General features: G+C 62.7%; 1 protein-coding gene across 2 annotated transcripts; it reads right to left on the reverse strand.

The window, feature by feature from the left end:
* Positions 1-5664: 5664 nt before the first annotated feature.
* On the reverse strand, positions 5665-7695 carry C2CD4C (C2 calcium dependent domain containing 4C). 2 transcript variants are annotated; one of them, XM_039248017.1, is made up of 3 exons: positions 7611-7659; positions 7418-7486; positions 5665-7036 (listed from the first exon to the last, which is right to left on the reverse strand). In XM_039248017.1, exon 3 carries the CDS (start codon positions 6993-6995, stop codon positions 5733-5735), a length of 1263 nt encoding a protein of 420 aa, XP_039103948.1. In that variant the 5' UTR covers positions 6996-7036; positions 7418-7486; positions 7611-7659; the 3' UTR covers positions 5665-5732. The 2 variants fall into 2 exon arrangements, with proteins under 2 accessions (XP_039103948.1, XP_039103947.1); XM_039248016.1 differs by lacking the exon at positions 7418-7486 and having other exon boundaries at positions 7611-7695.
* Positions 7696-9262: the final 1567 nt, after the last annotated feature.

Raw genomic sequence — 9262 nt, forward strand, 5'->3', positions numbered from 1 at the left:
CTCCCCGAGGCCACAGGAGCCGGTTGGGGTTGGGGAAGTGGAGGCTGGGCGGGAGGAGGGCGTGCAAACTTGGGCTGCTCCCTCCCTGAGGTTCCTGTTTATTGAAGTCGGTTTTTCTCTGCAGGCAGCCCCTCCCTCCCCACCGTGGAGAAGCAAAGCGGAGAAGAAAACAAAAAGCTTAATTGAATCCCACGCGGGAGGGAGGGTGCCAGCAGCTGGAGGCCAAGGGAGAGCCCGGCCTCGATGGGTCTGAAGGTAGCCTGTAATTATCACCCTAATGCGATTATATTAATTATCGTCGCAAAATTGTGCCTGCTTCCGTGGAACGCGCCTGTGCAAGGAGCCCTGCCCACAAAGGCGCCTGGGCCTCATCACAGCCCAAGCGTGGGGCTGAGGAGTCGGCGACCCAGACACACCACGTGGCTCGCCGAGGCCACACCACCCGCCTCCTCGTGGAAAACGTGGAAAATCGGGGGGCTTGAATTCCGGAGTGGAGCTCCCCTTCAGCTCCTCCCTGAGTAGGGCTGGGGTCACCAGGCCCAGAAGAGTGCCGCGCCGGGGAGGTGGGAGGTGGATAGGCGCGTGGGCCCCAGTGCGGGTCTGGGCACTGGGTGGGTCCCCGAGGCGGGGCCTGGGGGCCATGGGGAGTCATGGAGGGTTTGGGAGCAGGGGTAGCAGGTGAAGGCGGGCAGCCTGGCTGGGATGGAGACGCAGGGATGGAGACACAGGGTGTCCCCTCCCCCCTCCACCTCCGGAAGGGCCCTGCCGCCCCTGCTGCCCGGCCCCCCTTGGTGCCGCCTTTCCCAGCGCAGGGCGAGCAGCCCTCCGGGCTCTGCAGGCCGCCTGCCTTCTTTCCCATGTCGCCGTTTCTACTTCATCAGACTAAAGACTTGCCGTGTCAGTGTCCTTTAACTACAAATGGAAAACAACAAACAAACAAGTAAATACATAGATAAATAAATATCGAGCTAGTTTAAACAAAGAAGGAACTTTATTGTCCCTCTCAACTGAAACGGTATGTGGTCATGGACTTCAGGCACAGTCAGATCCAGGTGCCCAAAAGGTCACCAGGCATCTGACTCCTCATCTCTGGGCTCTGTTGTCAGCAGCGCCAGCTCCAGTCAGAGGAAGGAAGGGGCACCATTTTGTCATTTGCCCACTGCTAGTGGCAGCCCTGGGTGTCCGTGGCTCTCCTGGGTGTAGGGCCACTGAGTGTGGCAGCCAGGCACCTCCCCTAGTTGCACCCAGGGCTGAGCACGGTGTGCAAACAACAGACCGTTCCCGTCAGACTGCTCTCATGGGCAGTGTGTGACACAACCAGGGGTATAAAGGGGGATCTGACCTCACTGGGGACAGACACCCCGAGAAAGAGAAAACGGCTTCATACCTAAAGGCAGAGTGAGGGCACACGGCCGGGGGTGTTCCCAGCGAGGAGCCAGCACAGGGGCTTGTCGAGCTGCTGGTCCCCTCTGGGTGCGTCCTTTTGAGTATCCGGAGGCGGCACACAAACATGCACACACACTACATAGCGACATAGGCCCTCGTGCACACAAGTGCGTGCACAGAGGAGCACACACACAGCCCATCTAGGCCTGAAGCCAAGAAGGTGCACACACCTGCTAACACGCATGTGCACCCATGTGCTGGTGCAGTCACACCTGCACTGTGTCGTGTGCTCACAAACAGAACTGCACACAGCACGTATGTGGCCACCCCCCCCCACAGTGAACATGTGCACAGATGCCCATGTGCGCACACACAGTTGCGCACGCACACACATGCACACACAGTGGCTAGTGGGGAAGAGGCAAGAAGGCGCCCAGTTGCCCTGGCAACACATCCTGGGGCCCGACCAGGCCTCATTAGTGCGGCTCATCTGTCAGCTGTCAGCAGGCGGAGGGCTGCTCAGGACCCCAACTCCATACAAAGTCCTGGTGGCTTCGTGATGGGCCTGACAGTCTGCGCCCCGTGAGGGTAAGAGGAGAGAAAGGAGCCAGGCCTGGGGTCAGACCAGGAGACAGGGCCCTGAACTGGGGGACCTGCGGGGGAGACACACTCGGTCCTGGGACCTGTGCGGGACACAGGGCACTCACAGCCTGTTCAAGACCCCGGAGGAAACCAGCTCTGGTGTGGGGTCCTCATGGACCCCAGCTCTGAGCCAGCGGTTGGGGGGATCCAGCCCAATCCTTGGTCATGGTCCTGTCCTATTGCATATGGGTTCAAGGCCAGCTCCTTTCTGGGCTCCCTCTGTACCCTTGTTTTCTCTGCTGTGAAGTGGGGGCACACAGAGGAGGCCAGAGGAAGAAACCAGCAGATGACTGCAGGCATACCCAGGGTGCGGGAGCTGCACACAGTACGGCCGCATCCTGATCCCCCCTCCGGATCCTGGGTTCTCTGTCTGGGACATGAGCTTCCAGCATACAGCAGGCGCTCAGTTAACGCCCCCTTCAGGCAGAAAGACTGAACACTCAGCTGTGTTTGCTCTCCCCACAGCCCACCCAGCCTGGCGGGGCCACCAGTGCCACCAGCTCTACATGGAGGACACTGGCTGTGCCGGGTGGGGGCGGCAGGGAAGCACCCCCAGGGCTCCCTAGGGTCTCCCACGCGTCTTCCAGGCTGAGGTTCAGACGTTCCTCCCTCCCAGCTGTGCCCCCTAGACCGGGGCCCTGTCCCCGGCCCCAAGCTTGGCTCAGCACTGCCTGGGACGGCTTGTCTTTCTGGCTTTGCCTCATCCACCTCTCATCCCAGAACTGGTGTCGAGGAGGATGCACAGTAAGTCAGCAAAGATGCAGCTGACCTTCTTCGATTCTCTGGACCTGTTTCCCCACCTGTCAGATGGAGCAGGTCTGGCGTAAATGGAGCCCACATCAGCCCAGCTCCCAAACTCCCTGGGACTGAGGGGTCCCGTGCGCCGGAGCTGCTCTCCTCCTCATGATGTCCCATCTCTGACCCCCAGCATTCTATGACGGGGCCCCCACACGTCTCCCACGTCACCTCCCATCATGCCTTCACAGACAAGGGTTCTCCACATCTCTTGCCAACTCAGCCCTTCCACTGAAGAACACAGGGAGGTGAGGTTGGGGAGCCCAAGCTAAAAAAAAAAAACAAACAAAAAAACAGTGGCCAAAGTATCAGCAGTTCCCTGGGTGAGAGCAAAGGTGGGGTGAAGGGGGAGCCCTCACCCTTTACGGCCGGCTTCCCTGTTCCCCAGCAGCCCTGCAGGAGCACAGACATGGGGTCAGGCTGTTCATCAGTCACCAGGCAGGCGCCTCTTGGGTGCCCAGCATGGTTTTGGAGCTGAAGACACCACTCACCCAGATGAACCTGTCCCAACCCTGACATGACCCCACACACCGTGTGAGCCGAGGTCAGATGTAGTACATACTGAGAAAAGCCCCCTTCCCCAGCTGAGAAGCCTGGGAAGGCTTCCTGAAGGAGGTGCCATCTCAGCTGAAGCCTGAAAGTGGAGACGTTGAAGGCTGGGAGGCATTCGAGGCTGATGGCACAGCGTCGATGTGAATGGCCGGCAGCCCAGGCTGTCGCTACTGCCCTGGCCCAGGGGGTCTCCAAGTCCCCAGACAAGGGTGAGGGGAGGCCTCCTGGCTGAAACGCTCCTATTCTGATTCCTCTCTGACATCAAGGCCTAGGGCAGACCAGATGATAGTGAGGGGCAGGTCCGCAGGGGCGTTCCTGCCATCTGAGGGGGGTCCTCTCAGTGATGACACCACAGTCCCGTTTGCCCCCAAGCGGGCAGCGCCTGGAAGGGGCAGGCCCTAGCACCCTCCTGGTGGCCACGGCGAGGGCGTGGGTTCCGGCCTGGCTCTCGTCACCTGGGCCACCACGGGCAGCTTTGGTCTGTGAGCTGGAATGTCGTGTGTGCAGATGCAGGGCAAGAACGGGACCTGCACACTGACCTGCTGTGACTGTGAGAGGGCCTGGGGTCCCCAGGGCCACTGCTCTGCCGCAGTCTGGATTTCCTGCCTCCGCCCTGAGCAGAAGACAGACCCAGAGGGTTCAGAGGGCTGGGAAGACTCCATGATCCTGCCTGGAACTCAAGGCAAAATTCCTCTTGTTATTAAACCAAGAAGATCTCCACCCCCGCACTCCTGAAACACCTTTATTGCACTAAAAACAGCATTTATAAACAAACACACTTGGGGGAGGGAAGATTTATCCACAGTCAGCACAGAACACAAAGATATCAAATAATGCAGGGGCGTATAAAACGAGCCCTCACCGGAAGGAAAGCAGGGATAGGAGGTCAGGGTCAGAGGGGAGACGGTGCAAGCCCCAAGCATCAAACTCCGTGCAGGGTCCCCTGTCCACTTGTCCCAGCCCACAAGCCTGGTGCTGGGTGGTCCCCAGGTTCCAGAGTAAAGGGGAGCCCCTCTGACCCTGGGAGCAGGGAGCATGAAGGGGCAGAGGCCTAGGGCAGAGGTAGATGGGGGGGGGGCAGCAAGGGACCTCAGCTCCAAGGACCCAAATTCTCCCAGAAGTACAAAGGGGAACAAGTGCTTTCCTGGGCTATGGAAACAAGTGCTTTCCTGCCCTCCACCCCTCCCTCAGTGGGATTGGGGAACCTAGCTGGGACAGACAGTGTTTGATGGGGAGGGGTGCCCCATCCTGGTCTGCCCGGGTCCATGCACGCCCAGCAGGTCGGCAAAGAGCAGCAAACAGGCACAGCCGGCCTGGCCCGGCCCGGCCCCCGCTTCCAACTGTACCATTTCCGTTCTGTTAGGCCAGGAAACGTCCGCAAACATCACCCAAGGACCCGCACATGACACAATGAAGCCCACGCAGTGGTCTAGCAGCATCAAGGGCCACACAGGGTCCTGGTGTGCCAGCTTCAACCCTCCGTCCCACCCACCCTAACCAAAGTCTATTTACCACATGAAGTCAAGTCCGGCCGCCAGTTCCTGGCCTCCAGCTGCCAAGGGCGCCCCCGAGGGACGGGGGGGAGGGGGCTGGCGCCACTCTCTGGGCCTGTTCTGAGCAGCCCCTCCGGGGAGGCAGGTGAGGCGGCCCAGCCACACAGGGGAGGCGCTGAGGAAGCCAGCACACACACGAGCTGTCTGGCTCCCCGCTAGGGCTTCCTCCTGCAGGCTCCCCCCAAGGCCGCCTCCCTTCTCTGCCTGTCTCTTGCCAGGTACTGGCTCTCAGGCCGGACGCGGCGCCTTCCTCCCTGATGTGCTCCGACTCTGTGGCCCCGTGGGTGCTGTTGGCAGGTCCCAGGCCCGGTACCTCTCTGGCGGGGGAGGGGGTGTCTCGTGGGCAGGGCCAGGGGGACTCCCCTACGACCAAGGAAAAGATGGGGCTCGGCCTCAGGACTGGTCACCTCTACGTCTGTGATCCACATCAACTGCCTCCAGGCACAGGTTCTGCCGCCCCCCCCCCCCCCCCCGAGAACCCCTTTCCAGAGCTCTGGAAGGGGGAAGGCTGCGGAGAACTTAGGGCATGGGGCCAGGAGGGGGAACACTCAGCCCTGCAAAGTGTCCCTTTCTCTTTCCTGGAAGCCCCCTTTCTTCCTCTTCCAAAAAAAATTAATCCACAACAAATAGCATTCTGGTCACTGTCAGCAACCCAGTCACCCCCAGCACTGACTGCAGCCCCAGCCTGAGCACCCCCCACCCCAGCCCCCTCCACTGGCCTGGACAAGCAGCCTCCTGCCCAAGGGGACCTGGGTGGGAGGGGTGGTGGGGTCTTCCTTCTGCACCCTCGGGAGGGAGGGGCCTTCACAAGAAAGGGAGCAGGGAGGTCAACGGCAGCTCCTTCTCCCCAAGCAGCGTGTCCCGCTTGAGGCTGCCGCCCTTGTTGACCACCTTGATCCTGAGGGCCAGCTTCCGGACGCTGGCCGGCCCTAGGCCATCGAAAAAGAAGTCCTCATTGAAGATGGGGTGGCGGCTGCTCTTGATGATGGTGCTGCGCTGCTTCTGCAGCTTGCCAGGGACCAGGCACAGGCCCACACAGCAGTTGATGCTGTGGGCATCACACAGACGGTCATAGAGGCCCTCGGCGGCCAGCAGGCGCACCCGCAGGCGGGCCTGGGCTGCATCGTACTCCGCCAGCAGCCGAACGCTGCCCCGAGGGCCCATCCGCACGGCGTGCTCTGCACGGGGCACCTGGCCAGTCTCGGGGCCTGGCTCTGGGGTGGCCCTGCGGGTCAAACGGCGTCGAGCCCCAGGGCTGGCGTCTGGTGCACTGTCCTCAGCAGATAGGGAGCTGTGGCGGCCCGCCGAGTGCTTGAGCTGGCTCACTTTGGCCTGGCTGTCCTGGGCAAAGCCTTTCAGCAGTGACACAGAGCGAGAGAGCAGAGGGGACCCAAAGGGAGAGGATTCGGCCGATGACCCTGTATCACTCTCCCCACCACTGAAGTAGCGGCTGGGGCTCATGAGGGCCCCACCAGCCTCCCTGGGCACCCCATCTCCCCCATTGGCCTTGGGACCCCCCCGACGGCGCCCAGCACCTGGGGACCCCACCTGAGCCAGGGCTCCATGCTCGCTGTGGAACAGGGACTCCTTGCGCCGTGTGTGGGGGCTCTCTGCCAGTGTGGCAAAGCCATACGACGTCTGGGCCTTGGGCACAGAGGGCAGGGACATAGCGCCCTGGGCCTGAGGGTCTGCGTTGGTGGCCGCCTCCTCCCCTGGCCAGTCCTCCGCACTCTCGATCTGGATCACGTGCCGCGTGGCTGCCTTCAGCAGGCTCTTGCTCTCAGCGGCCAGCTTGGCAGGCAGCCGGGGGCTCCTGGGGGCTCGGCGGGGTGTCCCCAAGGCCAGGTTCTGATCCGATGGTGTGGGGCCCAGCTCTGCCTGCCCCTCGGGATCTGGGGGGCCAGCAGACAGCTTGGGGGGTATGAAGAAGTCAGGGATCTTGTCGGGTGTGAGCACATTGCTGTATAGGGGTCCCTTGGATCCCTTGTCCCCTGCCTCACTCCCAGGGCTGACATTTTCCCCGGACCCCCGAAGACGCTCCAAGAACCACATGTTGGTTTTCTTCATGGGGGCAGGCAGGCAGGAGGCCAGGAGGAGCTCTGAAGAGTCTGAGAAGAGAAGCAGGGTCAGGAAATGCAGGAACCTGGAAGGGGGGCTCCTGGCGCCTGTGTAAGGGGGCCACACGTTCAGGGTCCTGGTCAAAGGTGCGGGGTAAGTGCAGCAGGATCACTCAGAGCGTATCACCCTCCTCCCTCCCCAGAGAGACCTAGCTCAACTTTCCAGAACCAAGGCGAATAGAGGGAGGTGGGGGCGACGCTGACTCTTGGGAGGCTCCCAGGGGAGAGCGGCCCCCTCCCACCCCCACCCCGTCTTGAGGATCTCAAAGCGCTTGCTAAAGGGTCTGCGCTCAGTCCAAAGGGAAGACACCCACGCTGTGTGCGGATCCCCAGGATGTCCCAGCTCCGCCCCCCCCCCAAGCTCCCACCCACCTGTGGCTTTGCGCAGGGCTGAGGGTCCAGTCACCAGGGTCGGGTCAGGGAGAGGAGGTGAGTCGGGGGCTGAAAGCGCAGCAAGCTGACCGCTCCCGCGCGTCCCCCCCCCCCCCACCGCCAGACTCAGCCTGGATCGGGGTGGGGGGTCCTAGCAGACCGCTCCCCGGGGTGACGGGGTCCCCACACTCACCTGCCCCTGGGTGGTGGCCCGAGGCTGACGGCGGGCGCGCCGGGGTCTCAGCGCCAAGGGGTCGGGGCCCGCGCGGGGGACGCGGCCGCAGCTCCAGCTCCGGCGGCAGCGGCAGCGCAGCAGGGACTCATTCACCGGCGGCGGCGGCGGGAAACCGCCCAGCCGGCCGCCGTATTCCTCCTAGTACGGCCGCACGCGCAGCCCCCGCCCGGCCCCGCCCCGCCCCGCCCCGCCCCGCCCCCCGGCCCCAGGGGGCCCGCCCCGCCCCCGGCCCCGGCCCCAGGGCCTGGTGGGGTCGGAGGGAGGGAAGCCCGTGCTTGCGCCTCGTCGATGGCCGGTCCTAGCTCCGGGGCCTGTGGGTCGGCGCACAGGGACGCGGAGGCCCCAAGCCCCCGCCTCAGTTCACCTGGGCGGGTCACAGACCCTCACCTGCGGTGGGCCGGTGCTCCGGGGAAAGGCCCTCCCCTCCTCTCTGACGAATAAAATAATGGCAACAATAAGAGGTGCGGCCGAATGTGTCCGCGCCGACCCGAGGGCTCACCGGAACCGGGGGGTCCGTGCAGAAGTGAGGGTTTCCGTAAGGACCCAGCAGCGGGGACTTGCTCCGCCCCGTAAACGGGCGTCCGCACCCTGGGCCGCGCAAGAAGCGGCCTTCATTTCGAGAACAAATGTTTATTGAGCAGCTGGTGGACGCCGGAGGGCAGCAGTCTGGGCGCTGAGGACGCGACTGTGATGCACGGACGCAGTGCCCAGCTCTCTGATGATTCCCAGTGCGAGGGATGCCAGGAGACAGACACAAGATGAAATGTCATCGTGGATTTGGTGGCTCCTGTGACACAGGAAAACGTGACCCAAGGGGAGATGGAAGAGCACCGACATGCTGTTCACAGAGGGAGAGGCAGACACGGGGAGAGCCCAGAAGACGGCCCCAGGCTGGGCAGCTCCTGGGGGCGCAGGGTTCTCTGGCTCCCAGCCCCTCCGCTCCCCTCAGCCTCCGCGTCCTCACTCCTTGCCCTCCCTCCCAGCCTCGATGTCCCCTTCTGGAACCTGAGGACAACCAGTCTTGAGTCCAGCCTTGTGTGAGGAGCCCGCAAGGTAATGTATGGCCAGGACTGACCCAAAGCCTGGGCTTTATTAAATTACAATTGTCCCAGAGCCTCCTGTGTTCCAAGAATGTCCCGAAGCCCCATCGTGGCCCCAGCGCAGCTGGGGGCTGGTCTGCAGTGACTGCTGGTCCAACAGCAGAAGGGGGTGCAGGGGGCAGGTGGGAGCCAAACGGAACTCCTGCCCTTCCAATGCCTCCACCTGACCTTGGAGTGTGGTGGGCTTTGGAGTTCCATTGTCCAGATGGGAAAAGCAAGGCTCAGCAGGGTCAGTGACTCCCCGCAAAGATCTGTCTCAGTTTTGCTCTCTCAGCAAATATTGAGGCCCCTCTGTGCTGTGGGCAACGCTGGCATGGCCACAGAGTCTGACAGGGGAGGCAGATGCCAATGAATGCATTGTTTCACCACTGCCTCCAGGAAGCCTGCCCTGCTTGCCGGCCTGGGCTGGCCCAGCATCACAGCCTGACAGAACCCCCTGAACCGCAGCTTGAGCTGCCACAAAGAATGCCCTAGAGCACACGCTTGGGTGGTCACTGCCCCTGCCAAGCC

This window comes from Hyaena hyaena, unplaced genomic scaffold (genome assembly GCF_003009895.1).
Source record: "Hyaena hyaena isolate Hyena2069 unplaced genomic scaffold, ASM300989v1 scaffold_302, whole genome shotgun sequence".
Lineage (NCBI taxonomy): Eukaryota > Metazoa > Chordata > Mammalia > Carnivora > Hyaenidae > Hyaena > Hyaena hyaena.

Excerpts from the sequence above, each read along its gene's own strand:
- C2CD4C (XM_039248016.1), bottom strand. The coding sequence starts at position 6,995 with ATGAAGAAAACCAACATGTGGTTCTTGGAGCGTCTTCGGGGGTCCGGG.